The 22,164-nt window shown below is 42.6% G+C and overlaps 2 protein-coding genes across 2 annotated transcripts in view; one reads left to right on the top strand and one right to left on the bottom strand.

The window, feature by feature from the left end:
• The window catches only part of LOC142571771 (gamma-tubulin complex component 3 homolog), a 60,535-nt gene extending 50,682 nt beyond the window's left edge, over positions 1–9,853 (top strand). Inside the window, exons 21-23 of the mRNA XM_075680362.1 lie at positions 87–230; positions 6,956–7,110; positions 9,120–9,853. Of these exons, the coding sequence (XP_075536477.1) occupies positions 87–230; positions 6,956–7,110; positions 9,120–9,138 (318 nt within the window). The 3' untranslated portion in view covers positions 9,139–9,853. The remainder of the gene's footprint in view (positions 1–86; positions 231–6,955; positions 7,111–9,119) is intronic.
• Positions 9,854–14,617: 4,764 nt separating this feature from the next.
• On the bottom strand, positions 14,618–20,725 carry LOC142571772 (thiosulfate:glutathione sulfurtransferase-like). The gene is made up of 4 exons (XM_075680363.1): positions 20,423–20,725; positions 18,127–18,294; positions 16,171–16,333; positions 14,618–14,827 (listed from the first exon to the last, which is right to left on the bottom strand). Exons 1-4 carry the CDS (start codon positions 20,583–20,585, stop codon positions 14,773–14,775), a joined length of 549 nt encoding a protein of 182 aa, XP_075536478.1. The 5' UTR covers positions 20,586–20,725; the 3' UTR covers positions 14,618–14,772.
• Positions 20,726–22,164: the final 1,439 nt, after the last annotated feature.

Raw genomic sequence — 22,164 nt, 5'->3', positions numbered from 1 at the left:
CAAAAAGCAAAACAATGTACGTGTGATAGTAATTGGTGATGATGCCAACAGCTTTTGCAAAAGTCTCGTGTTCTTCTCGTGTCCAGGATATTCTTTCCCAACTTCGTTCCATCTTCGACCAAGTGCTTCGCTTCAAAGAAGTGCAGGGGGAGCTGCTTTCCCAGCTGACCAGTGGCACCAGCAGCCTGCGGGCCCAGGCTTCTCTCCGAATGATCTCCGACTCCTACCAGGTTTGCTCATTCAACCAACTTTTGTTGCATGCACAATGCAGAAAAAGTAATCAGTAGTTGAATGCGAAGATTACTGGTAGAAAATACCGTATTTACGTAATTGTAGCATGCACTTTTTCTTTCCGTAAAAATTTGCAAAATTACATGCGGTTTGATTCGAGTACGAAGCCAGAACTGCAATACAATCAGTGTCTGAATTTTCAAACTCCAGGGACCGCAAAAACGTTTGAAAAATGGGGTCTGAATAAACAAAGGCATGCGGAAAATGCCATTCTATATGTATTTCTCAGATGGAGAGGGTCAAGGATAGACTTTGCAATGCATCATTGAGGTGGCTCTGAAAACAGCCGTTGGTTAAAAAAAAGAAAACAAGGAGAAAGGAGAAAGAAATGTTGACAGCGTGTGCTGGCAAAGTAGCCGGCACTATCTTCAACTGGGGTTTTCAACACTCTTCAGAACACTGCCTTTTACTGTCCTAATAACTTGAAAAGCCGATGGATTCTCTATTGTGCCTGCACACAATAATGTCTGCTTGAATTTAGGCTAGTGTGAGGCTATCTTTGTACACTGATGACAACCTACCAATCAGTGCGTTGGCAGTGCAGGTGCTGGCTTTTCGTTTTTGGTGTCCGAGTTTGAATCTGCCATCATGGGACGAACGATTTTATGTTTGGTTAATTCAATACAGACGTTGAGTTTGTTGTCAGTGTTGGCGAATCGTTAAAATGCTATTTTAGTGGAGGTGCCTGTGGCTTGCAGATCAGTCGATAGTCGGTAGCGCATTCCGCACTTTGAAGCCATCAATGAGGATGACGAAGTTGGAGTCGATGCCATGGCTGACAACACGAATTGGTTCAAATAAAATCATGGCGCCAAACAGCAGGAAGCATGGCAACGAACTTCAGAGCAGCTAACTAGGCCAAGCGTTGCAGGTCACAATGGTTGAAACAAAACAACTACACACCAAAAGCACCAAACACCATGTGGCCAAATGGCTACAGTTGTTAGTGAATTGGCATGCGAGAAAACTGGTTTGAGGCTGCGGAATAATCAAAATGGTGGTTGTGGTGGCTTCATTTAATGTTATTTCAGACCTGCGATCATGGCAGTAAGTCTAAATAAATACGGACTAGTATGTACAAAAAGTATCAGCATCTGACTTAACAGACATTGTTATATGCTGGCTCTATGCGGCACCAGAAAAATCAGCCGTTGACTGTATTGACCAGCTATCTTCAATGGCATTTAATATTTCTGTGATCCAATCCAATCTACAAGTCGCTGAAAGGGTGCTATTCTGAACACTGCATGTGAAACTCTGTCACTTTGTAGAATTTGTCATATTGTCATCTCTGGCTGCCCATGGGCAGCCAGAGATGATTGGCTTGAGTGCAATTAACTGGCTCGGATGCAATAAGTATTCCTTTTTGCAAGGGAAAACAAATTATCATTACCCTCTCTTTTACAACAAAAGAGTGGCAAGTTTAATATAGAGGAACTCACACATATAATTTATTGAAGTATAAAAATTGAAGTGCATGCTACAATCAAAGAGGCGTTTCAATAGAAAAAGTATGGTAGTTGCTGGTACCTGCTGAGGAAACCATCAGTGTGGCAGTTCAACCAGTACAGGAACAGTGAGTGCTATGTGTATTTCTCTTGGTTTGCAGCAGAAAGTTGGCTTCAGATGACCTTGTGCATTCTTCCCTTAACCATTTTAATGCCAAGTGTCTCTTTAAGAAACATACAAAATGCTGGGTTAGTAAGTATATTTTTATGATGAAATCGCTATGACAGAGTACAGTGTAAACTGCAAGAGCAAGAATTCACTTCAGAACATTGTGCGGAAAAATATTATCGAGGTTGGCTACACCGCATCATTTTTGTAGAAACTTTCGAGTTCAAGGACTGGTTCCAGCTTCAGGCTAATGTGAATAGACACTTCGCTTACTGGGAGCTTCACACTTAAAACTTCCTTAGGGAGTGACGTGTCTACACTGCATGTGCCATCCTTCATACTGTTTTATTCCTTTCAACTTGCACCAACCAGCCCAGCTCATCTCATTGTTGAGATTCTTTTTTTAGATTTGGCTTATTTCACCACATCAGTACAGAACAGAATGTACTTAAATGGTGTGGCAAAAAGAGCTGCATTTTAGCAGCTTGACTAGCCCTGCCACCCCTTACCCTTATGCATTTCCCCAAATAGGCATTGAGTTATCCATGATTCTGGGAAGTTACTGCAAGAAAACAAGAGACTTGAAGGGACAAGACGAAGTGGTAGTCCCTTTCTTCAAGTCTTTTTTCAAACCCTTTCTTCTAGTCTCGTGTTTTCTTGCAGTAACCTCCCAAAATCGTGAATAACCAACTGGCCTACACCCACACTCAGCTATCGAGTTATCGCTTCAATATGCATATCAATCTCTCTCCTTTTAGTACTTTCCAGACCCGTTGCAATGAATCCACACCCATAGTAACTTAACAAAAGTATACAACATACTTTCAATATAACAGACCAATCTTCTCTCTTAGCTTGGTTTGCATATGCAGTAGAGCCTCGTTCATGCGTTTTGGAAAAAAAAAACGCCAACAAAACGTGCTAACCGGGAAAATGTACGCTCCAAAGTAACTAAAAAAATTTGACAGGCTCAACTATTGTTGACATCTACGTAATGCGAAGTGTTGCATGGATCGTCGCGGCACAAGACACTGACACGTGTCTAGCTGGTGGTGCTCCGGCGGCCCGAGACAATTTGTGTTGTACACTATGCCTATTGCGTGGTGTTTTAAGAGGCCGACGGGAAACCAAAATGAAATGAAGCTGGTGGATGACGCTGGATGCCGCCGTTGCGAAACGTAATGCCCACATCAAGCCGCCTCACGCAGGGAAAAGCGGCACATTTGAATTATCGCCTTCTAAAAGCATGCAGTACGCTACAAATGGCGCTACGGAAACTCGCGCTGTAAAGCAGATAGGTGAATGTGCTTATTGCAATATGGCTGGCGGCGATAGCTGTGAATGCGGCATCTGACGACCCAGGCAGATATTTGCTGGTCCCGGAATAAGAAACTGTGCACGGCGTCATTTTCATGCAAGGCAGGTGGCTATACTGTTCTCGATCGCGCACCTTGTGGCTTTTCTTGTTCACGTGGAATCTAACAGCCAGAAAACATATACGATTGCAGTCTGCAGCAGGGAATGGCGGCGTGTTTTGGTTATTGCCTATTAAAAGCGTGCGCTACGCTTCCGACGGCACCATGCGCTGTGAGAACAGCAATGCGACCTATTGACATAGGATTGGCGGTGATAGCTGTGAATGCGGCGGGCGGCAACCCCGGAGGAGATATGCTGATACCGAAATGAGAAATTGAGTGTGCGCCGGCGTTTTCAAATGAGACGAGCGGGCGAGTATTGTGGTAAAAGTGCCGCGCTGGGCAGCTATATATACGTACTGTTTTCGATCACGCACACCTCGCGCATTTTCTTGTTTCCATGGGATCTAGAGGCCGGAAAACGTATCATACGATAGCAGTTTGGTGACGTACTGAACGTTTGTGCCGAAAAATCGTGCTTTCCGGGAACATAGGAACTGGTAAAAATTGAGCACAACTCTTTTGGGTCATTTTTTGTGTTCTCGATTGCGAACGTTGGCGCGGGGAAAGCATAGGCAACGGGAACGTATCAGCGAGGTTCTACTGTATTATAAATGCGACAAATCCCACTTCTAACGAACCCGGCTATAACAGACTATTGGTTACAACAGGCAGCCCTTATGGCAAATTTTGTCTAGACGGGGTAAATAAAACTTAGTTTGCTGCAGCGATGTGTGCATGTGGTATTACACAGCACACAACTATTTCTGGCCGCTGGCGGCATTTGTGAAAATTCATTTCCTTAAAGGAATGAATGCACAAGCGGCAAGCAGCAAAAACGCCCCACCAGCGGGGCGTTTTTGTGTCAACCACGTAAGTGGCCCTACGTTGCCCGCCGTTGTCAGCTTAGTGTTGAGCAAGTGCCAAGGGTGTCACCAGGCCTAACTATCCTCGAAGGGAAGCCTTCTCATACGGCACTTCAAAACAGCCACTGACAATTGCAAAATGCACCCTTTTGAGTGCACTTTACTTCACATTGCATCAATTCGCACAAGAAAAGAAGATAGGCTGCTATTCTCAGCATCCAGACTACAAGGTGCGTGATGTGGTCGAGCCGTCTTGTATGAAGTGCAGCAGCGGCCCGACGCGGGCTCCGAGTTGAACTTGCCACGTACCGCAGCTCTCATTCGTGCTACTGATTTGACTGTGGTCATCGCTTGTCGCAAAAGATATAATTAAGACATCAGTTTGTTCCAGCAGCCGGTGTTTGTGTCATCGGTACCAGTGACACGATTGGGCCAGGCGACTGTCAAGGCTGCACTGGCTGGTCGACTCCTCGTTGTTAATCTTGCTGTTATGCGGATGTGTAGATGCTCTAGTGTGTGGAAACTGCCATTTGTGAGCCACCTGCGTCTGGAAAACGATGGACAGAAAGACGCAGTACCACGTAGCTGTACGATTACGGCGCAAACCTCTTACCTATAGTTACAAATTTTAATTTCAATGTTTTTATAATTTTTTCAATCGCCAACGGGTTATAAATGGCAGTATATGCAAAGTTCCGCCATTTTACAACATACCGAGACTTTAATTTTGGATAGAATGGATTTCGAATAGAATGCACCTTTTTTTGCTGGATTATCATAGTCCGTTGTAACGAGCCTCAGCTACAACTTGACAGAGAATGATTGTCATTCTGTGCATGTCTGTGCTCAGTAGGTATGTGGGGCCCACTTCCTCACCACACACGCACACAGAGTGACAGTAGTCATCACAAATTTATTGCATGACTGGTTGTTTCAGCCTCTTAATGCTACTCTTTCTTGGTGCTGGAAAATTTATAATTCTTTCTGAATGTTAAATAAGTGAATGTTGTGGCAATTGAAATGCGGAACAAATACACAGTGTGTCCCTGAAGTCATAGTGCATGTTTGACCGGTCACAGGAAACCAACAAAACAAGATAGAAATGTGAAATCTTCACCATATAAATGGAAAACTCTCCAAGTTTCATACCTGTTCAGTGCAGTTCGATGTGGCCTCCATTTGTTGCCCCTACACACATTTATTTATTTATTTATTTATTTATTTATTTATTTATTTATTTATTTATTTATTTAACCTCAAGGCTTTTTGGCATTAGAGAGGGGAGTGGGTTATACAAGAAATGAGGGGGAAATATATTGCGAGTTTATACACAGTATCTGCTAATTATACAATGTTAGCTGAAAGTATGATAAATACAGTAATAGAACATGGCATATGTAAGCAACATTAAAAAATAAAACAAGCAACAGTAGTTCGTACAAATGCTTGCTATTATACAATATTAGCTAGTGCTTTTTGAAAATTATCATTGTTATTAATGGAAACAATATTGGAGGGAAGTTCATTCCAATACTTTGATACTATACGTGGCAAAAATGAATGTAAAAATATGTCAAGTTACTTGCACCAATTCTAATTTTATGTTGATGATCAGTATGGTTAGATAAGTAATATGGTTGCAACATGAATTTCGAATGAAGAGTAGGGTGGTGATACAGCTTATGAAAAATATGAAAGGCGGGAAATTCTTCAACGTGTTGCTAGCGTCTGAAGACCCAGATTTGATTTCATTGAAGATATGCCCGCAGCATAGTTGTAGTTACAAGGAATAAAATGAGTTGCATTGTTTTAAATTAGTTCGAGGGAATGTATTAGGTTTTCGTGAAAGGGGTCCCATATAGCTCATATAACATATAACATCTAAATGATATTCAAGTTCTTCCCACACACGGTTAAGGACATCCAGTTAACAGAGTGAATAACATCTGTGATTCTCTGTTTTAAATGATTAATGTTGATACGTTCATTGTACAAATGATGTTTCACATAACCCCACAAGTAAAGGTGTAATGGCATCAGATCCAGGGATCGTGGTTGCCATGCCTTGACGGAACGCCTGTCTATCCACCGCTGGGGGAATGGTCTATCCAGAAATTCACAAACAGTGCTGGCATAGTGTGGAGGAGCGCCGTCATCTTGAAAGATGACACCTTCGGGAAATTGTGGCACTGCATACAATTCCAACATGTCAAAGTACTTGGAGAGTTTTTCTTTTATTTGGGGAAGATTGCACATTTCTATAGTGTTCTTTTTTTTTTTTTTTCATTTCCTGTGACCGGTCAAAAATGCACCATGACTTTACAGACACACTGTATTATAACTGCCTGAATTTAATGGTCTGCCTGAATTTAATGCTTAAGGGTGTAGGAAAGCTCCAGATTAACAGCGACTACTTCAAGTTCTGAAGTGTCCACTTAACTTTATACTACCCTTTAGAGAACAAACACGAACACCTAAGAAAAAGGAAGCCACAATTAATGTTCTCAAAGAAGCCTCCAGTTAAGAAAAACCCACATGCTTCTCATGAGTCTTGCGATTGCTGAATGACTGTTGCACCAGACTGCCATTTAGTAGTATCCACATGAAGATGTGTGGCCAGGAGATGTTGATGCTGTCAGGTTGAAAAGAAAAAGAACATTAACTGTTGGCATATGAAATATTTAACTGAGCAGATGTCAAGCACCATCATTTGCAACTGAATTGACAAAACAGTTTTTGTTGACTAGCAGGAGCGGGGGTTTGCAGCGTCTAGTGCAGGACTTTCTGCTGAGCCTGTCCCGGCATGACGACACCAACCTTCAAGGACTAGGCTTCCGACTGGACTTCTCGGAGTTCTACAACAGGCAGAATGTACAGCTTCGGACCTCAATGACTTTCCACAGCCGTCGACAGTACCAAGGGTAGGCCTGTTTCTTTTACAAACACATCACTGCAAAGACCTCAAAAATTTTAACAATGTGCGCATGTGTTCATAAAGGGACGCAATAGAGGACTGTGTAGTTAAGCTAGATTAGTAAGTTACACTTCTGTAAAACTAAGCACGTTGCTTTTACCATGAGTGGTGTCTTTTGTAAGCCCGATAATTTGGGCAAAATTTATTGGAGCACGATTGTCAGTCAAGCGACATCTTCTCGGCAGACCTGCTCAGATATGCTGTTGGGCACACTTATTGGTTGGCTCTGTAGGTCAATACTACAATGTGCGTGGTGTCGTGATTTTGCACTGCATTCAGGATTAACCTGCTTTACAAACCGCATTAAAACTATAGCGAGGACACACTTCATGCACTCGTATCAGAACAAAGACGAAATCTCTACTAGTTCCTCACGAAGTCCTGTGACATGAGCAGTGTCTCCTCGAGGCTGGATAATAGTTGATCGATGTTGCATTTTAAAAGAAGCATATACTCAGCCTATGCTCGCCGATAACTTTCTGTGGCAGTGAAGGGAAACCTACGGAGGCAAAGTGCGCGCAAGCCAGAGCATTTGTGCAGTGGTGGAACAACTGTGCCAAGTGTGCCAAACTGCATCACGACCATGCCTTTGCGCCATCCTGCGGCAAAGCGCCATTTTAGCGGAAAATTGCGCCGAGCCTGCGCCTAAGCATATATGATAGTGAAACCCTCCTTCCGTTGATGCTTCGCAGCCAGCAAAACTGAAATCAAAACCAACAGCTTGCAATCATCATCATCATAGAAGGAAACAGAGGCCTGTCCATAGAGTTACGAGCACTATGGGCCCTTTGGAGTCGTCCGGTTCACCATTCGCACATTTTTCTCTGACAGACGTGCAATGTAGTGCCATTGTACTGTCTTGCATTCGCTTTATTTCGGTGTTCATCAAACCCATCTATATGGTACCGCAGAGTTTGCCAAAGGAGGATGTCAGAGTTTAGGATTAAAGGTAGGCCTTTTCGATGTTCATGGGTGATAGTGAGGCTTTGCAAAAGAGCCACTGTGATCAGAATCGCACATGGTGCATAGTTAAAAATGGTATTAGCGAATGAGGTCAAATGTGGTACACCGCGAGAGCAGGCACTTTGATGGCTGTGCCATGCTTGTTGACGCAAAACTTTTGCTTCGAGCTTGGGTCGCTGCTATTGGGGTACCGAAATAGCGTCGCTGACGCAAATGCAAATGCAAAACCCTATTTGCATCTCGCACTTGCGCAGTGGCGTTGTCGCTATCTTTCTTATTGCGGCCACAAAACCTTTGCGGCCCCTATTTGAATATTCCCTACATGGCATGACATGAGTATATAGCGTGATTGTCATGTTCAGCACAGGAGTTGCCGTATAATTCTTCTGCTCTTCAAATTGCATGCAATTAATGGGGTACCTCATCCTAAGGGCGCCTCATGAGGGGCGAAGTTCGTCAACATGCATTTTCTCCCCTCTGAAAATGCAACATACTACAGACTTTTTTTTATTATGAATAGTAAACTACAATTTATGAATTTTAAACAGGAAGTTGTGTCATGGAAGTTGGTACCATATTTTCACAGTAACCCTGTCCTATGTCCACATCACTTTCTTCCTTGGAAAGCTCTCCTCCCTGTGAAAAGTGAAGCTATAACATCTCCTACCACTGGCCTGATATTTTATATTTTAGGTTCATTTACTGAATTTGCATGTACTTCTCATAAATTCAACAAAATTGCTCTGCTTAACAGAGCTGCTTGGAGACCTCTGTTTAGATTCTCATAGATACAGTGGATTTGTTACAATGAACCTTCAATAAAACATTCCCAAGATCTCTTCATGCTTTTCTTAAAAGAAATTTGCTGCATAGCGGTCTTCAGCAACAGAACCGATGGGGAATTTAGTGGGGATCAATGCGTTTGAATGCTATTAGAATAATTTTTTGCTGGCAGTGTTGTCATTGTGGGGTTCTGCTTTTTGCATACTGCAGGTCCAGTGTCCAAGTTTAGGAGATTCAACTGCTGCCATGCCTGCCATGCAATGTTACCACCAGCTGCCAGCACACAGTTAAGGCACAAGTTCCATTTTAAATGCCCTTAACCTTTTCAAGTAATGCCTTCTGAAGAGTAGGCACACAAGAAGATGCCCACTTTTACCTTCATTTGGAGCTGAAGGAACTGTGAGCAAGATACTGCAATGTTTTGATGTAGGTGTACACAGTGAACTTTTTTATGCATGGGTTTATGTGAAAAAACATTGACGATCACCCGAGCTTTTGTGCTTCTTACAGCGGAGTGATTGCCTTCTTAGTCTGAATGTTTATAATTGTGCAACAGTCCTATATAAATACCATATAAAGCCAACAGGCAATGGAGCCGAGGAAAGCATAGGGGTAATTAGCTGTGGTAGAAATTTAAATATAGAAAATAATGAAGAAAAATGAAATGAAAATGAATGAAAATGAATGAAAAAGATAACTTGTTGTCGATGAGGACTGAGCTTACAGCCTTCACATTACATATTACTGGCAACAAGTTATCTTTCTCGTCCACTTTCATTTCTCTTTATTATTTTCTACATTTAATTTCTGTGACAGCTAATTACCCCTATGCTTTCCTGGGTTTCACTGCCTGTTGGCCTTATACGGTCATGGTTTAAAAAAAATCTGAACCCCTCTGTTTTCCTTCTTCGTGTTCAGTCCTAAATAAAATAATACTTCTTGGATTGATTTGTCAGACAGGACTGGTCTAAGTTGTCCATTCCGTATGCGGGTTTGGAAGCTGTAGCTATACGTAAAATGCCACCTTAAAGCTACATTTCTACAGGCATGACAAATCTGTGGTTCTCTATCCTTTAACTCATTGCAGCGTGTTCGTCACCCTTTCTGTATTCTGTTCCTCTTGAAGCGTGCGAGTCTCGCATGTCGACATTCATATGACGCACTCTTTCAAACCTGCTACTTCAAGAGTCATGGCACACAGCCTTTGGACTCCAGTGTCACGTGTGGCAACATTTTAACCCGACTGCAATGACATCCATGACGTGATACATGCTGAACCCAGAAGTCTTGTATGGAAAGAAACTTCAGTTATGTCCTTATTGAGTTTCAAGCATGCGATAACGTGTTTTATGCATAGAAAGTTAGTATCGTGCAAGAAATGAAGTACAGTTGGACCTCACAGTAACAAAATCGGCGAGAAATGCAAAAAAATTCGCTTTCGCAAGAATTTTATTGTTGCGAAATGAGACACCACAGATAGGCTAGCGTGCTATCAGTTGCAGAATGAAACATTACTGTCGAAATTCCGTGAGCCTACTTGGACTAGCTTGCCGACAGTACAAAGTGCGCTGCATGCATCGATCAGCAGTGGCAGCACCGTCATAGAGCAGTATTCTCGGTCATTTGCTCTTAGAGATAAGTTCACTTTTGCGAGATTTTGTGTAGCTAGGCACTGGATGCAGAGCAACAGCGTTCCATGCATGCAGCAGCGTTTCTCCAGTGCATGCCGTCGCTTGGAGGCGCCGACATGTTTGGTGCTGAGTGCAAAAGTGATCGTATCTTGTACTATCGATCGATCGACATTACGGCACCGAAGCAGCACGCGATGCCCGTCGGGTGGCACCAAAACCAGCGTTCTTGTAGCAAGGGAGGTGTATTCCCAGACGACCGCTCTGTCACAGCCCAATGCCTGGCACTCCATGCCACGACCGCCATCTCAAGCACCATTAACAATTCCACATCGGTGGGACTTGGATTTCCTTGTTTTTGCTGCATTCTTCTCAGCGAGGCGCACATTACGCACTGCACTATAATGGCTGCAAAATGCACTCAGTAAAGAAAAACGGAAGACTTACAGAATATCATTGTATACATTTAAAACTCGATCTAATGAAACCCGATTTTACGAAGTTCCCGATCAAACAAAGAAATTTCCATTCCCGGGCAAGTACCCATAAAGTTCAATGTTCTCATCAACCCGAATTGGCGAAACTAGCTTGCATTAAACTGGTTTTAACGAAGCTTTTCCGAAAATAAACGAGTAAAATAAAGCTGCGAATTCTAATTTTGATGCAGATAGGTTTTTCTTCAAGGGCGTTATCACATTAAAACATTTAGGCATCCTAGTCACAGCCCTAGCTTTATCTTTATGAGGCTACACACCACACCCATGCACATAGCAACGGACTAAGCAGTCACTAGCATACTTACGTACCAGATGGCGCTAGGGGCAGCGGTATTTGCGCCCCCCCCCCCTGCAAACTTTTCACACGTGCGGGAATACGTTAGCAGCAAATACAATGCCGCGGTACCTTTTGGGTGTCGCTGCGTTAAAATTTTAGATTTCGAAGGAAAAATCCCTTACTCGATTTTCCAAGCTTCCCGATTTACCGAAATAATTCGAGCGTGGTCTTCACTTCGTTAAATTGAGTTTCAACTGTATACAGCAAATAGATGCCTATATGCACACTGAACAAATGGAATGTCTTTCTCCCGTTCACATTTTCCATGTACAGTAAACTCTCAGTTGTACGAACGTCGGTTTAGCGAATATTTCAGAATAACGAACTTCTTAAAAATCCCCGGCAGTTTTCTTATAGATTCTATGCAAAAATGTTTCACTTAAACGAATTTCGGAACAGTCAATATTTCAGTTTAACGAACTCGCTCAGAGGACCAAGGCTTATTTTTACGATCAGAACCGATGCCCGCCCTCATTAAACCACCGCTCCAGCGGTAATGTAACGTCGCTGGCGCTACAGCGCCCCTGGGGTAAAGCGGCGGCGCGGAAAACGAACGGCAACGAGTCATGGCCTCTGAGATCGCCCGCATAAAACGAGCAAGCATGTAATCTCGGAGGCCATAAACAAAGTAACATCGCTGGCGCTTACAACGCCACCAGAGTAAAGCGGCGATCTGTCACATCACAAACCACGTGGTGTGTGCTTTTTTTTTTTTTTGACTGGCTAGTCGTGGCATTGTCGTCTTTTTTCTTTTGAAGAAGAGGCGAAGAAGACGAAGAAGAGGCCATTGTCGAGCCAGTTTCAAGCCCTATAACTCTAGCTGAGGTTGTAGGGTACATTGGAAAGTTGACAGACTTCGTGTCTCAACAGCAAGCTGTGCCAGAAGAAGTGTACAAAAACATTGACTCTTTGGACAGTTTTGTTACTTCCTGTGCTTTAACAGTACAAGTGCAGAAGAAGATTACAGATTTTTTTTCCAAGTGAGAAAGGCAGCATTATAACTGTTATGAACCTTGTTCTTGTTGATATGTACAAATTCCATTTCACACATTTCTAACACTATGGATGCCATGTCTTTTGCTCCATGAATTGCACTTCAAACTTTTGACTCTGTATGCCATGTCTTATGTTGGTCTAGTGAATATTCAGTTTAGTGAACTTTCAGTTAAATGAACTATTTCCTTCGGTTCCTTGAAATTCACTCAAATGAGAGTTCACTGTATACGTTTTCATAAATGTGTTAACGCTGCGAGCAAGCAAAAGCGAAACTGACACTGAAATCAGCTGTAAGCTGCCGGACTACTAGCGGAGTAACACGAATGTGCACAAGTCCCACCTCTGTAGCCTTCTATGCACTGCCAAGATGCACTGTCCCCGAGTATAGGTGTGCAAAAACCATCATCACATGCCGCTAGCAACATGCGTGCCGCTTCAAGTGGGCGATCAACAAACACGATGGCGGCCTGACGTGTTTCCAGCACAGGCAATCGCGTCCAGCGCGCGATTGCTTTTGTAAACGAAAATGGCGGCACCCACGCAAGTGTAATGTGGTGGTATTTTATGCAAGTTTAGTGCAAAGCAGCCGCATTTTAGCACATTTTGGAGCCTGCTAGACTTGCGCAAGTAAGTAATATTAGGGGTAATGTTCCAACAAATTTCGTTGATGCGGGGTCATAGTACAGCAACATTTTGTCGTCGTCGAGAGCTATGAAATGCATTGAAGCCTATGAGCTTTTGCCGGGGATACAAAAATATTTCATTGTTGCAAGAATTTCGTCGTTGCGGGATTTCGTCATCGCGAGTTTCAGCTGTACTCAACTCCATTATTATAATTTGACACATCACTGAAGCTGGTGATTGCCTGTGGTGATCACCAACCTTGAGGGGTCTTAGAAGGCTGGTTTTTATCATTATTGGTCGGTTTTTCGTATTAGGAGTTGGTGGAAATGCGATCAGATTCTGATATATTAGTCTCGTAGCGTGTGACAACTCAAATGACAGTGATTCCGACTTTGAAGCTCAATGATACTGCTACTAAAATGCATAGATAAAGAGCCTGCACAAGAAAAGCACTTGTGCGTGAGCCTCCTGGTACAGAGACTGATGAAGATGTTCCTCTCATGAATGCGAAGCTGCCTATATGGAGTCTGTCCTACAAAATTCATTGTTGAAGCATTTATAATACAGTAGAGTGTCATTTGCCAATCAGAACAAAGAGATAAGTCCAAGTGAAGTCTTAAGCCTTTTCTTGAAACTTTCCTCGGCACAGATGTTGGTCTTCGAGACAAATGCCTATGCTTAGCAGTGGTGCAAACTGTACACACCAACTAAATTACTGGAATGTGTTCTTTTCTGGGCCCCCATCACCGAGGTGGGCAAGATAATAAAGTCGTTACCTTATGTAAACACTACAATATGTATCCTTAACTGAAAGCACCAGCCGAAAAGTCGCATTCTACAGTGGTGTGCTGTCTGCAGTACAAATGCCCACTTTTTGAGAACCACATGGATGTGCGAGGCATGCAAAGTCTCTTTGTGCCTGCTAGGAGACAGGATCTGTTCTGCTGGCCTACACCAAAAGTGACTGCTAGACCCTTAGCACATGGTGGTCAACCCAGGGTCACCAGCATGCTCACCTGCCTCACTAAAAGGCTTTTTTTTTTTTCAGCAGCACCTTTTTAAAAAAATATAGTCTTACTCACAAAAACTTTTGTGCATGAAAGAGTCTAATACCTTTAAGTTGCTGGCTATATGCTTCTGGACTACTTTCTGTGGCAATGAAGGGAAAAGCTACAGGGGCAAAGCTCCACAACGTGTTACTGTGTGAAGTGGTCTGGCAGACAGCAGTGTTACGGTTTTTCAAAGCACATACGGAATCATTAGCTTGCTACTTGCAATGGTTTCACATGTGCCAAATGTGGAAGAGTAAAGCAAAAATATGAAATTCAGATTTAATTCTGAGTGTATTTTATGCACAATTTTGATATCTTGTAGTAAATAAAATGTTCATGCTTTCTGTTCACCAGCTTATGCAATGAAAGATGGATGAGACAGACTATTTACAGCAGCAATACTGCACGTGTATGCTTTGCCTCTGCAGCTTTCCCTTATTGCCACAGAAAGCTGCCTGCAAGTACTATACAGTGAAATAAGCCAGATATATTGTATACACTAGAAACATCTGGTCTCTGAAAACTGCATGTTTGTGTATAAATTTCTCGTACTACTAAGGCATCAGGACTTGCAAAATGTGTAAACGATTCGCTTTATTTAAGAACTTAAATCGCAGTACCGTCTGTATGATAATGCAGTAAAGATTGGCATTGGAAGACTGCCTAGCAAGGCCTAAGATGACTTCTATGAGCTTTCCTGGAACAAGAATATGGTGGTGAAGGCAGGGATCACCTGCCCTTCTTTGCCTGGTAATCCTCCCAGCCGGCGCTGTACTCCCGGGCACTGGAAACAGATAGTTATGTATACCAATTTGAACCAGTTATACTTCTATATATTCCACTCATAGCATCACATTTTGCCAACAAGGAAACATTTTCAGCAGCAATGATGCAACTGCTGCACTTGGTCAGTGGAGTACATATAAAATGAGTCACCATTAAAGCACTCAAGTGAAAATAAACATAGCCAAGTTTAAGGGCCAAGTGCAACAATATCTCACTTCAACTAAATTTGTTAAAAATGTAAGAGATGTCACCAAAGTAACTGCAGCGAACATTTTAAGGCTAGTAACCATGCGGATCTTTTGTAATCAACAACATTCACATTGCCCCGTACCGAACGGACAGGCCTAAGAAACGACAGGCACTCTTAGTTAGCGGTGGGCCATACAACTACACCACATATTGTGGTTATGAAGTGGTGCACCAAAAGCTGTCTCAGTGGTTATCTTTTTTTTTTTCTTCCTTTCCCTCCCTCTATGTCAAAATGCCTTGAAAGTGCAGCTGCACTTCTTACGCAAAGCTTTCTTACACAATGCTTCACATTTTTTAGTAGATGTTTCCTTATTTGTGTTTAAACACGACTGAGTTTCATGGGGAAATTGGAACTTGAAGTGGTCAACAGTGCTTGAACAAGGGATGTCTCAGCCTGGATCCAACGGCTTGACAAGGGGACTTGTTCTTGTCGGGGCATTTATTGTTCTTGTCCAAATGATTGGCTCCAGCCTGAAACATCCCTTGCTCAACCACTGTTGATTGTTTCATTTGAAGTTCGTAAAACATTGCCCAGTTACTCTTGCACATCCTGGTGTTTTGGACACTTCCAAGGCCACTGTGTATTTGTCTTGAAGGGAGCCAACTGTGTTAAAACGATTGCCAGCATGATTTCATTCTCTTATGAGACACAGTCTGAAATTCAGGATATAGTTCTGACTAGCAGCATTGAAGATACCATTTTCACAAGGCATTTGCTTTAAACCATCAGATAAAGATGTAATCAAGAAAACTTGTGGACAGGTCTGTGAAGTACTATGGCAGCATGAATAGCAAAAATGTTACACAAAAGCCCATGACTGCACTGCAGTACTGTGCTGAAAAAGTATGACTGGAAATGACTGATTAAAAATATGGTCTCTGGTTTCAAGCGTAACACGCTTTTAAAATTCATATAGTGCCTTCCCAACTTGTTCTTTTTTTTATAGTCTCTCTCTCCCTAGATTTATGCCACCCTGGAGCCATCTGAGTCGGACAGGCTGGCTGCACAAGAAATTTTGCTGTTACATTAAGCCATGCGCATTGTATGCATTTCTCTGCTTGTCATGACTTGCAGAAACATGGCACACATACTGTGTATAGCCGGCTTTGTGAGCAAGCTTGAGTGCAGCATGGCTCTTGATGGGGCCAAGGCCGTAGAACACAATGTTGTGGTCATAATTTTGGGGCTTCTGTGCATGGTAGGTCTTCTGGAAGGCCTCCTCAGTCATGAGGAGAGCGTCTTTCACTTGTCCCACTGCAGAAATGGCAAACGAACTGTGTGAATGAAGAATTTCTTACAGCTGACCTTTTCACAAGAAAACAACGACCGCAATAAACGCATCCCTCCAGTGCTGGCGAAATGGCTGCCCTCTATGTTGTACAACACAAATAGTGAATCAACATAACTGGGCGCTGAAAAAGTGCTAGCGTCTATGTATTAAAACAAGAAAAAGCAAAATAACTAGATTTCAAGCATTGCTAGTGCAGCCATCTAGGTAGTAAAAGAAAAATGAAGCGAACATGCTGGGTTCATTCAAATTGTGTTGAAAATGAAATTATTGCCATTGACGTCATCCAAAGCAAAATTAACCAGGATCGTGTTGACTAGCTGAGCCATCTAATACATTTAGAAGGTTAAAGTCTCATATATTTGCACATATACAGTATGCACCACGAAAGTGAGGCATGTTTTAATTGTGGGTGACAGCTATACAAATGTAGCCAGATAATGCATTTGTCGTGATTCAGTTTTCATCAAGGAGGTTTAATTCAATGTTCCGTTAGGTTTTTTGTGCATATAAGGGATCACAATTGTTAACCAGACAGTTGCAAGTCTGCCTATACTTACCATAAGTAATATTTAGCATAATTTGTTATCTGATGTTTTAGGTAACTTCTGCTAAATCTCAAAGAAGGCATACATTAGTGCACAGAAGAAAATAAATCCTTATGTTAATGAATGGATGGCTCTAACTAGATGTAGGGGTCAAAGGGAGGAAGTGCTATGTCACAGTCATGAAGCCGAATGCAGTCAGGATAACCTCTAGATGTTTAATATGCAATGTAGCTATTGACACTTAGCTGCAGTTGTGAGATTCAATTTTCACATAACGACATAGCAAATGTCAAACCAAGATAAAGTGTGCAGCGACATTTTATACATAGTAATAGTGATAGTTCCCATGTTTACCTGCAACTATTTCCAAACTGTTCTACGGGTTTGTTTCTTCTGTGTCACAGTCTTGTGCAGTACCTTAATGCTACCAAACTTAGCTGTAAAATGTGCTTACGGCTTACTTGGCTAGACAATTATTATGCTTTTCAAGTAGATTGTTTCAATCAGGGTTATCACAATGAGATGGTGAAAGGCTACATCAGTGCAGTATTCTTGCTTTTTCTTTGTAAAGCACAATGTTATGCTGCAAGTCAGAATGCACTTATACATTTCTACTCTCTTGTCCTATCTGGCCTTCGTTTCCCTTTCCTCAAGCTTTCTCAGCACAGACTAATCGGCAGCAAGACACTGCTTGCCTTTATTCCCTGCATTCAATAATAGATAACTTGTTCCTGTATTGTCAGTGCTAGGAATAAATTCCTCTTGCACTAGAGGAGAAGTCGTATTCTCCACAAACTCATCAATTGTGACAATCATAAAAATGCTGTGCATGTTACATTGTGATGAAACTTAACCTCTGCTATGTACTACTGTGATGCTGCTAAAAGGTAAGTGATATAGTAATCACCTGCACAGGTCATCCAGCACTATTTCTGTAATGCTGAGGTTTCTATCTGGGGAGTACAGCTGAAACATTAAATCTGCCCTAGACAACACGGTTGCTATCTTGAGTGCATTGTTTCAACTTCACTTTGTTTCACTGCAATTCGTACAATACCCACAGATAACATGCTCCCATAATGGCAATGAATGTGTGCTCTCCAGGCTGTATTTCATTTTCTAATGGTTATGCACAATATTATCATGAACAAATCATATGTCAAGTGGTGATGTGCTGATCAATACACTTGCAACAGGTAAGGGCCACTTGCATGGAATGTTGATGGCATTGCCAATTTTGCCGGAGGAAGCCACCTCTGCAGGCTCACGCACGTCAATTAGTTGGATGTCGCCACCTTGCAGCAGAGCCTTGAGGTCTTCATAGCTTAGGTCCTGGAAGTTGACACTCGACGTTGTCACAGGGCGAGTGCCCACAATACCTGCAAAAGCGAGTGTCAGTGGACAAAATGGCTGAGGCTTCCCTTCTTTGCCCACTGTTGAGAACTTGGACAAAATGGTGCAACAAAAAAAGAAAATGGATTCCGTAGAGAATTTGGTAGCATTCGCATGATCATAGGGATGGGCTAAATTAAGAAAGTTGTGGGTTCGATTCTCAGTATTGGCAACCATATTTCATGGAACGATATGTGAAAATGCCTGTGTACTTACATTTGTGTGCTCGTCAAGGAACTCAAGATGGTTAAAATTAACCCAGAGCCCTCCACTACAGCATCTCTCACAACTTCCACTGTGTAGTTTCAAAATGTTAAGCCTCAAATTTATTTTTTCACAATAAACTTTTAGCAACATAAATGCGCACCAGCTTGCTGAAATTTCATTCTTAGTAAAGTGACACAAAAAATTAATGTGCAGTGCAATTTTTTTGACAGAAAGGTGTTCAGCTTCACTTAACTATCACCTATCCAGTAATCACTCTCGTGGAAAGCCAGGTTACCCATGTGCCTGCTGTATATAGCATGCGTGATGTAAATATTCAAATGGCCGTAGTGCCCCCCCCCCCTTTTTTTTCCTACGTAATGTTCATTGTAAAACATTGTTCCATTTTAAACTGATCACTTGCTTAAAGTCAATACTGCCTTTGACAACTGTGTGTAGGTGGCTGTACAGCATCTCAGCTATCACTGGAACATCTTGCATGCAAACTGTGTTAAGTGTAACGGCCTTCCATGTGCAAAATAAGCTTCTTTTGCACCTCGTTTTACGCATCAAATAGCCATGATGGTGTTTCTTTGTTAAAGAGCTTGCTGGCTTACAGTGCACAACAAACACTGAGCTGACTTCCAGTAAAGACATAGAAGGGCATGTATACGGAAATAAAAACCTAATTAGTGCACAGAACTGCATGCAATGGTATTTGCTCTTATTCATTGTGTATTTTTACATTTTGTCTTTCTTCCTAGCAAGCTGTTAAGTCAGTGATGTATCACTAACAGGCCCAAATCTACAAGGTAAGAAAAATATCCAAGATAAGCAAGAGTTTGCACAAAGGTAGAATTATGCAGTTCATGCATGGCTTCTCTAACATTCTAACTAAAGCCTGAAATGCCACACAGCTATTTAGCAATGTATACACGACTCTATATATGATGTTTGTTAGTGTGAGCCTGCAGCACAGCTCCTATAAAACTTTATAGAATTTCCAAGCAGAGCTACATAAAATATGTCATGCCACTGTTTTGACACCAGGGTGCTATCTTTAGCAATGGTTCCTGTAAAAAAAATGTTGCAGCTGACAACTAATTGTATTGTAACAAACAGCACTGTGAGAAAAAGCGAGGTGCTTGATTTCCCACCACAGTGTTCATTTATTTGCACAAGACATGTCCAGTTCTTTCCCTTCCCACAATATCGAAACATGTCTACACAGTTGCCTGCCAGTAATGACAAGGCCATTTTAATCATATCACACAGCTTATTTTTTAAGTGTTGCCACAACCGAATCCAGTAGTGGTAACAAACCTGGTGTGATAATGTGGATGTGTCGAGCATCAAAATTCAAATTCCGACATTGCTGACAATGAAACTGATGGCACACACGGAGTATGCAAACGCAGACTTACAACTTTTCTTACGGCAAAAGAAAAAGGCGTGGAATTTTACAAATAACAAACTGAAGTACTTGACGGTAATCTATTTGTAGTTACTATGAGCAAAGGTGTCAACGAAGACGGGGAGGGTCAGTTCCAATAGGGCGGTGTCAAAAGGGGTGCGAAAGCACGCAACGCAAACCTCCAACGCAGCGTAGACAATGCACATTGCCTGTTCACTCAAAGTAGAACTTGCGTAGTCACATGGCACGGGCAATGCCACACAGCGCAGGCCTTGGTTTGTCAATGTAAATGTATATTTAAACTGTGGCGCTGAAATGTGAAAAAGCATGGCGCAACCTGCCAGTTCGCTGAAAAATTGAACAAAGTATAAGCAAAACGTACTGCCGTTTTCCTTAGTGCAGTAGGCGAATTGATTGTCCTGCGGAATCACTACAGTTTAATTTTTGTCTCGATAACTATCGGCAAGCTCGCGATTTCCGAAAACAAGCTTACTTACAGGGACCGGTTTGCACGGAACGGCACATCTTCGTAGCACACGCCTTGAGAACGATTGCTTGTTTCGACTGAAATCCCGCCACTGCCGTACTAGCCAGACTCCGTCCCAGCAGCCATGGTACCCGATTCGAGCGGACTACGGACAAAACAGGCTTGAAAAACATGACTGCTCTCACTGCGCACTGTTTAGCCCGCTTCGCCGTGGCGCCGACCTTCAACTGCTCCGACGCGGCACGCTTAGCACAGGCTGAACAGCAGCAGGCGACGCTTCGCTGCTGATTCGTTTTTCGCTCACGAAGAGCGCTGTTGCAGAGGGTGGTGCGACCACTGCGACTGGCGTGCATGCCGCGCCGGCGCGCGCAGCGCGTTATCTTATCAGCCGGGAAATCGTAGCCGGTGTAGTCGTGCTGCCGGTACGTCGACCCTTACTTGGACGCGCTTGGGCAATCCCCGCGTGGCATCGAATCTCGTGCGGCTCAAACCATGTGCTGCAAACGAACTGCCGCGACGAGGTGATCGGGAATGTTTATAACTTCTCCCGGCTCCATGTAAGGTGATATAAGCGAGGGCAGCTGGTTGATGGACTCACTGGCTTCTATCTCTCGATGATTGGTCATGGACTGGCTGCAATGTTAATGTTGCCACGGTGACTGCGTCCTCCGCCGTTGGTTAGCTCAGTTACACCGTTCAAGTTACTTTACAGTTCCACAAGTGTGCTGTGGTGCGGTTATCGCGCAGATGCGTACAGCCATGGTACAGCCAGCAACGCAGCTCTACTGGCTCTATCAGTGACGGACCCGATAGAGGGGGAGGTTGTGGGATCGTGTGCCCCCCGCCCCTTGTGTTGTGCCCAGGGTCTCGATTGTGGCAGTAAACTAAACTCAACAGCCAGAACTATTTGACTTCCGACTGAAGCCCGTGGGACACCAAGTTTCTCTGGAAGGTGACGCACTTTATCCTACCTATAAAGAGATACGCGTTTCTCCCGTTTAATGGTGGTATTTCATATGTATGTGCTCGTGCTGGTTGTATTTGCAGACATTGGATTGGTTATCGATAGTTCAGAGCGTTCAGAGATCAGTCACGACAATAACATAAATTGAAATCTAACTTCCAGAGGCGAGTTACTGCAAGTTATACATATCGTTCATGTACATACATATATATATATATATATATATATATATATATATATATAACATATAACATATAACACAGAACAGTCAAAAAGAAGAGGATGTGTGGGCAGCTGGTTGCGCATGTAGAGGTAGAGAGGAGGTGGGAGAGCTTAGAAGTGTGTTTATGTATGTGTATATATATACGGGTGTTCACTTCCATTTTCTTTTAAATTGTCTGTGGCAGATTGCACAATTCTAGTGCACAAGCAAAATTGTCTACTCAAAGAAGCGCGTAGATTACTTGCAAAAAAATTTAAAATGCATAATCGACCAATTAACAAAAATGTACTAATTAAGTTTTTAACTAATTACCTTATGACACATACTGCAATTTGCAAATTCTGGCGAGTGAAACTGTGAAAACTTCGTTGTATGTATTGAAGCGCAGTAGTAACTGGAACGCCAACGCATTTTCCCACAAAGTTCGAGAATTAATTTATCGAAACTGGCGTCGTCCTGAGAATTCGTTCTAAGTGGATTGGCCTTGCGAACTCCCCGGCTGGAATTTGTAAATTGCTATGTGTGCCGTAAGGTAATTGGTTAAAAGCTCAGCGAATTTTCGTTA

This window comes from Dermacentor variabilis, chromosome 2, assembly GCF_050947875.1.
Source record: "Dermacentor variabilis isolate Ectoservices chromosome 2, ASM5094787v1, whole genome shotgun sequence".
Taxonomy (NCBI): Eukaryota; Metazoa; Arthropoda; class Arachnida; order Ixodida; family Ixodidae; genus Dermacentor; species Dermacentor variabilis.
Note: the sequence above shows the minus strand (reverse complement) of the source record. Positions and strands in the feature narration are given on the sequence as shown.

Coding starts and splice junctions, on each gene's coding strand:
- LOC142571772 (XM_075680363.1), bottom strand. CDS start 20,585: ATGTTTTTCAAGCCTGTTTTGTCCGTAGTCCGCTCGAATCGGGTACCA. Junction 18,295..20,422: donor TTCCGTGCAAACCGGTCCCT/GTAAGTAAGCTT, acceptor TCGCTTTTGCAG/GTATTGTGGGCACTCGCCCT. Junction 16,334..18,126: donor CAATGCCATCAACATTCCAT/GCAAGTGGCCCT, acceptor CCATTTCTGCAG/TGGGACAAGTGAAAGACGCT.